The sequence below is a fragment of the Hordeum vulgare genome, chromosome 3H (genome assembly GCF_904849725.1).
Source record: "Hordeum vulgare subsp. vulgare chromosome 3H, MorexV3_pseudomolecules_assembly, whole genome shotgun sequence".
In the NCBI taxonomy this organism is placed as follows: Eukaryota; Viridiplantae; Streptophyta; class Magnoliopsida; order Poales; family Poaceae; genus Hordeum; species Hordeum vulgare.
In genome coordinates this window covers 578667343-578674689 of record NC_058520.1, presented here as the reverse complement: position 1 = coordinate 578674689, position 7347 = coordinate 578667343, and the positions used below count along the sequence as shown (strand labels likewise).

Below are 7347 nucleotides of genomic sequence, written 5' to 3'. Positions count from 1 at the left end.
TCACTCAACCTTTAAAAATCAGGGAACAAATTTTAAAAAATGTGTTTTCTCTATTTGTGTACATTTTCTAAATTAGATGGACACTTATTTCAGATTCCCAAATATGTTTTGAATGCACGATCATTTTTTCAAAATCATGAGCATGATCATTTCCCGACTATTTTTTCAAATCGTGATTATTTTACAAATACACAAATATTATTTGAATCCATAAAACTTTTATGATTTCCTAAAAAAATTGAATTCACATACATTTTATAATTTTGCAAACAATTTTTACAATTCACCATTTTTGAAATTTGGAAATGCCAAATTAATTTATAGAAGGATGAGAACAGAATGAGAAAAAAAGAAAGAAAAAACGAAATAAAAAATAGAAGAGTCCAACTGCGCACAGCTCGTGAAAGGAGAACACTGCGTGAGAAAAATGAAAGGAAAAATCATACAGAGTGGGGTTCGAACCCTGGTCACCTTGGTAAAACCGCAATGCAGTAGCCACTATAGCTGACGAGTGTACATTTTCTAAGTTCGTATCAGTACTCTATAATAACAAAGCACGCGACGACTTTGGTTTAAAACGTTTTCTTTATTTATGTATGGCATAGTGGGTAATTTAGATAAACTTTAGGAGCAATGTTAATGACGGACGACAGAAGCACTAATTGCTTTATTAGTACGTAAAGATAAAGATAAGTTGCTTCACCCCAACTTAAAACTTATAAGTCACCCACTTTTACATGGAAAGGTGATTTATAAGTCAGATGATAACCAAACACGCGTGACTTATAAGTCACTGATTTTAAGTCACCTGACTTATTGAAACCAAACAGGGCCTTAGTTAGGGGGTGTTTCTTTCCAGGGACTTTTTGGTGTAGGGACTAAAAAAAGTCCCTAAAAGTCCCATGGGAAAGAAACAGGAGGGACTTTTAGGGACTAAAAGTGGTCATTTGGGACTAGTTGAAGAAGTCCCTCCAGGAGGGACTTTTAGGAACTTTTTCCCACCGTACCCCGCGCCGCATCCGCTCGCTCCTCCCATCCGCTCGCTCCTCCCTTTCTCTTCCCCGCCGCTTCTCCCCTTCCTAGCCGCCGCCGCCCGTTCTCTTCCCCGCCGCCGCCGCCGCTTCTCCCCTTCCCAGCCGCCGCCGCCCGTTCTCTTCCCCGCCGCCGCCGCCGCTTCTCCCCTTCCCAGCCGCCGCCGCCCGTTCTCTTCCCCACCGCCGCCGCCGCCCGTGCCCTTCCCAGCCGTCGCCGCCCGTTCTCTTCCCCGCCGCCGCCGCCCGTGCCCTTCCCAGCCGCCGCCGCCCGTGCCCTTCCCAGCCGCCGCCAGTGCCCTGTGCAGCCGCCGCCGCCATGGCCACCGATGAAGACGACGAGGCGCAGTGGATCTCCCAGTTCCCGTCGCAGTTCCCGTCAGGGGTAATATGGTCTTTTTGCAAGTCATTTAATGACCCCTAGTCCATGTTTAGTCCCTGAAAAGAAACGGGTAGGGACCAGAGACTTTTTAGTTGGGACTAAAAAAAGTCCTAGGACTTTTTAAAGAAACAGGGCCTTACTCACACTATGACCAGCCTAAGAAGGTGACGATGATTACCGATTAATTAAATAGCACCATTATTTTCCCTTAATTACTCAGAAGTACTCGTAGTACATACTGCTCCGCCGCCCTTCTCCCCCCTTTCGTCTCGCATCCCACCTATTCCCACCGCCACCGCCACCGCCACCGCCCCACCACCGGCCGCTTAGCGAGAGGGGACGGAGGGGGCGAAGATGGTGGACGTGTCGCGCGTGCAGAAGGAGCTGACGGAGTGCAACCGGGACTCGGACATCTCCGGCGTCTCCATCGCGCTCCATGACGGGGGCTCCAGCATCACCCACCTCACCGGCACCATCGCCGGGCCCCGCGACAGCCCCTACGAGGGCGGAACCTTCCGCATCGACATCCGCCTGCCAGGTCTCGCCGTCTCCCCATCTCATCTCCTCTCCTATCCTATCCGCGTACGCCCGGCCTGTGGGGGGGGGGGGGGGGGGATCCCGCCTCCGGCCCGCGATTTCGCTCCGGGATTCTGCTAGATTGGGATGCTGCGCGGCGCGATTCGTGCGGATCGGGCTAGGGTTTTGCGCGCGCTCTCCCTCGATCCATCATCCAGATTAGGATTTGTTTGCGCAGGCGTCCGTGACAGCGGTGGATATTCCGGATTGTTTGCGCCGACAGATTTGCATCTTCAGGTTGGAATTCTGCACGTCTGTACGTACATGCGATTCAGGTTGTGTTTTTGTAATGTGAAGGGATTGCGGCGTTACGCATCAGCATGAGCGCATCCCGGATCGTAGCGCGCGGATTTCTATCTGTTGGACCAAAAAGAATCCGCTGTGTCCATTTCTTATTAAAAACTTGGACTTTGTTGCCTGTTACAGAACTGTGCATCACTAATAAGCTAATAACCGGCAGCCAAAGCAGGAGATGTGGAAAATGCTGATGTTGTCTAACTGTCTGCTCTGTGGTCTTTGATTGGCAGGTGGCTATCCCTTTGAGCCTCCTAAGATGCAGTTCATCACCAAAGTATGGTAGGCAAGCTTTCCTTCTGCCTCTGGTTTGTTGTTTGTACTCCCTTCTTTCTGTATGCCTTGATGAAGGAGGATCTGAATGTTCCTTGTCTGTAGGAATGGGCATTACTCTAAGCCAACAACTGGAAATATTTGATATGGTTTCCAAGATCTTACATTTGTTGTTGTTTAACCAAATATGGTCATTGCCAGTAGCACATTGTTAATCAAATGAATGCAACAAGTAGAAAAATCTGCTATTTCAGTGTTGGCATAGAGTCTTAAGGTATTGTGATGATTTTACTCTTCAAATGGGGGGCGAGTCATCCAATCTTCAAATATATGTGATATCTATGCAATGCTCTTGTACTTGCAATGAGTTAACTGCAGCTTCCTGACTGACAAGTACAAGCCACTCTATGTACAACTCTGATTTGTGCTCAACCTATGTTGAAGGCACCCGAATATTAGCAGCCAAAATGGAGCAATTTGCTTGGACATACTGAAAGATCAGTGGAGCCCAGCCCTTACCTTGAAGACGGCATTGCTATCCCTTCAAGCTCTTCTTTCTGCTCCTGCCCCTGATGATCCTCAGGATGCTGTTGTTGCACAACAGGTCTGAACTCAGTCTTTACTATTTAGTTCCATTTTTTTAACACACAATGCCTGGGGGCTACTGTGCATTGGAGGAAAAAAAACTGAGATTTCCTATTCCTCGGGCAATCTCCTAACCATTGACCGAGGCATTTCTTTCTCCTTAAGTTCAGTTCTGTTCTTGTTATTGTTCGTATGTTTTACCTGGGCTACTGAGCATTTAACACCCCTATTCCTGTGACAATTTTGGTTGTTCGTACATGTCAATCAATACACAGCCGTGGTCACCACTGCGGTTGGTTTTTAAGGTTTATGGACATTTAATACTGGCTATGCTGCATGCTCTATGTATAGTTGGTGCTAGATGACACTGTAGGGTGTACGGTAGTTCTGGCTAGTTAGCAATCTTTTCAACACTGAGCGCTTTCTACTCTGTATATGTCATGTAGTTGATAATATACATAAAGTTTAAAATATGTCTTCCAATCAGCTCTTCATGTAAGGTGCAATATTTTACCAGATTGTTAACTAACCTAGTCAGGTTGGAAATGGAGGATATCCAGTCCTAATTAAAAAATTCCACATGTTGTCCTCTTCGCGAGTAAAATTTAGGAGTAGTTGGGCATATAAGCAACAAACACAGCTGGGTGCTTTATTTTCTAGTGTACCATGTTTGCTGGATGAGAGAAGTCCACACTACAACCCTGAACTTGCTACTCGGTTTAAGAATCAACCCTAAATTACAAAACCGGTCGAAACACACCCTGAACTAACTACCAGGTTCAGGAATCAACCCTGCACTCGATTTTGACCATGTTGACCAGTGAATTGTCAGCGTCATGTCAGCAAGTAGGGCAGCAGCTGGCTCCTCTCTCTCTAACTTTTTAACCGCCACATCTATCCAGTAAACTCAAATTGGATGAAACCAACGCCAAATTCTTCATCATGATCCCATCTACCCAATGAAACTATTAGGTCTAACTTTTGCAACTTTAAAATTTGAATTTAGTCAGATTCAAATTTTAACTCAATTAGGCCATAACTTTGGATTTATAACTCCGTTTTATTCGATTCTTTTTGCAAATTTAAGCTCTTAACATCTACTCCCTCCGTCCCAAAATTCTTGTCTTAGATTTGTCTAGATTTGAATGTATCTAGTCATGTTTTAGTATTTAGCTACATCCATTTCTAGATAAATCTAAGACAAGAATTTTGGGACGGAGGGAGTACTTCCTGTAGGAACCCTAAACACATAAATTCCCTACTGTTAAAAATATGTTTCTGTCCAGGAACTTTATTTGGGATCTTTTGAAGTTCTTCATAAGTCATTTCTTTGCATTTTTTTGGATTTTGATGTGCTATTGTTTGCTTCCGATAGATTGTCTGGAGTGCGATGCTGAGTATTATTAATCTTTAGAGTTCGACAGTCATCGACAACGCAAGTTCATCACTTTGATCATACTTTTACATAACCATGTTTTTATTATGCACTTAGCCCACTTGGTACAATGCATGAGTAGTAAATTGAGGTTGTGATTTCACTTTGTAGTTAATTGAGGTAGGAACCCATGATCTTTGAAACATTCCAGGAATCGTTATAAAACCCATGATTCTCCCGGTTCTCAAACACCGGTTCTGAAAGACTGTCTCGATCTTTCAGTTCTCTCTGAAATATTATAACGATCCTCAGGGTGTTTCAAGGATCATGGGTTCCTACCTCAATGAACTACAAAGTAAAACCGCACCCTCAATTTCTTACTCATGCATTGTATCAAGTGGGGCTAAGTGCATAATAAAAAAACACGGGTATGTAAAGTATGATCGAAGTGATGAACTTGCCTTCTGATGACTTCCGAACTCTAAAGATTGATAATATTCAACCTTGCACTCCGGACAATCTATCGTAAGCAAACAATAGCACATACATAAGCAATCCTATCAAAATAAAAAATAAAATGCAAAAAAAGACTTGTGATTCTCCAAAAGATCCAAATAAAGTTCCTGGACAGAAAATATTTTAACAATAGGGAATTTATGTGTTAGGGTTCCTACAAAAAGAAGATGTAAAGAGCTTCAATATGCAAAAAAGAATCGAATAAAACGGATTTATAGATCTAAAGTTATGGCCTAATTAAGTTTAAATTTGAATCTGATTAAATTCAAATTTTAAAGTTGCAAAAATTAGACCTAATAGTTTCACTAGATAGATGGGATCATGATAAAGAATTTGGCTGGTTTCATCCAATCTGCGTGGATCGGATCACCACCGCCGTCTCCGTCACTCCGCCCAAGAAGCTTTGTTGCTGCTAGCCTGCTACTGCCCAAAGCATGCCATGGACACCCAGTCGGCTGCCACTTCCATCAATTCCAACTGTGAGTGCCGGGCCGAAGCAAAGAAGTGGCACGCACCGGTAGCGCTGCAGCTGCGCAGCATGGCGGAGTGGAAGAGTAGCAGCAGCAGGCAGCGGTGTCAGGCCAGACGTGGGTTCTTGCTTCCTCCGCATTTCCCCGGTTCTCGGCGTGATTCCTTGGGAGCCAATGAAGACGAGTTTGCCGATGCCTATGGCCCCTCCACTGTGCTGCTGCTTGTTTTCCCGCCGTCCTGCCAGCATGCCGCTGTGTGCTGCCGCCAAGCTCGCCTCTGGCACACGCGGCCATGCCCATGCAAGCGGGGCGGGGCTGGGGAAGAGCTTACCGGCGTCTTTGCGATCCAAGAGTCCAGCAAACGAGTCTTGGTCGTCAGGGGCGGCGTCTGGCGCGTGGACACGAGACGTGATAGGGAGGGGTTTGGGCTAGGGGCGCGGCTGAGGTGCAGCGCCGCCGTTCGGGTCGGGGGCGGCCGTGGTTCTGGGGATAAAGCTTGGGCATAGAGAAAGAGGGAGACGAGCCAACTGTTTTCCCTAACTCAAGGACTCTCACCTTGTTGGCGTGGCATTGCCCAGTCACCGGTCAACGCGGTCAATGTTTAAAATGCGTGTAGGGTTGATGTCTGAACCTGGTCGTTAGTTTAGGGTGTGTTTCGGTTGGTTGCAGTTTAGGGTTGATTCTTAAACCAAGTGGCAAGTTCAGGGTTGTAATTGGAGTTGTCTCTATGCCCTTGGTTAGTCAGTCTAGGCAGCTCCATAGTCTAGAAGTGACCATTACTTGGTTAGTCGGTCTAGGCAGGTCCACAGTTGGCTATGCTCCATGGCTGGCCTGTGATCTGAGTGGGTCCATTCTGTTGTTTGTTACTGTCATTCAACTGATACAGGGCACAAGCATAGTAATGCCTGAAGTTTCGCCATGATAGCCATTCATGAACACAACAGACCTGGAAATGCTTACGAATTTGAGACAGTGGTCTTAAATGTCAGGTTATCAGGCTCACTGTTGCATTCAACTAATCATTTTTCTTTTCGCTTCTGCTTGCAGTATCTGCGTGACAAGGCCACATTTGTTAGTACTGCTCGCTATTGGACCGAGGCGTTTGCAAAGAGCGACTCCACTGGCATGGAAGAAAAGGTACGGCTATCAAACTGTATATAGTGAAGAGGAAAGCTGGCTATTTGGATGAATCAAACCGTATATAGTGAAGAGGAAAGCTGGCTATCTGGATGAACCTTAGCAATATCCTGTTTTGTGCGAGTACAGGTGCAGAAGCTGGTGGAGATGGGCTTCCCCGAGGATATGGTGAGAAGCGCCCTGAAGAGCGTGAACGGCGACGAGAACATGGCTCTCGAGAAGCTCTGCTCTGGCTGAAGGCCTTGTATGGCCTATAAGAAGTGTAAATTGCGTGGCCATTCATTATGGAATAGCGATCCTAGCTAATGCTCCTGTTATGCCATTCCGGTTTGGCCCACAGGACGCAATATATACATATATATAGTCGACTGAACGAATCATGGGACTGAACTGAAGAGTGCGTTATCATAACTAGGCAGACTGTCTTCCTTGCCTTTGTCATTCTCATGGTTCCTTCCCTTCCACCCATGACCCTGAATTTACGTCTGACGCAAAGCGTCTGTTTGGCAAATAACCTGATGAATCTGGAAGGCCTGCGTGTCCGGTGTTTGTGTCACGGGAATCCTGTCACCCAGATTCACGGCTGTTCGGCTCTTATCGTGTTGTCCTGGAAAGCCTGTGCGTCGGGTGATTGTGTCTTGAGTTTCTTGGTACCGCGCGCGGCGCTTTGCCATGAAGCTTGTTTCTTGTTCATGCCGCTCTCTACTG

At 46.0% G+C, this 7347-nt stretch overlaps 1 protein-coding gene across 1 annotated transcript; it reads left to right on the top strand.

Moving 5' to 3' along the window:
• Nucleotides 1-1637: 1637 nt before the first annotated feature.
• LOC123445295 (ubiquitin-conjugating enzyme E2 27) lies at nt 1638-7080 on the top strand. The gene is made up of 5 exons (XM_045122257.1): nt 1638-1951; nt 2517-2565; nt 3001-3160; nt 6550-6639; nt 6769-7080. Exons 1-5 carry the CDS (start codon nt 1768-1770, stop codon nt 6874-6876), a joined length of 591 nt encoding a protein of 196 aa, XP_044978192.1. The 5' UTR covers nt 1638-1767; the 3' UTR covers nt 6877-7080.
• Nucleotides 7081-7347: the final 267 nt, after the last annotated feature.

Excerpts from the sequence above, each read along its gene's own strand:
- LOC123445295 (XM_045122257.1), top strand. The coding sequence starts at position 1,768 with ATGGTGGACGTGTCGCGCGTGCAGAAGGAGCTGACGGAGTGCAACCGG. Across the intron at positions 3,161-6,549 it reads ATGCTGTTGTTGCACAACAG|TATCTGCGTGACAAGGCCAC; the intron begins GTCTGAACTCAG and ends TTCTGCTTGCAG. Across the intron at positions 6,640-6,768 it reads CCACTGGCATGGAAGAAAAG|GTGCAGAAGCTGGTGGAGAT; the intron begins GTACGGCTATCA and ends GTGCGAGTACAG.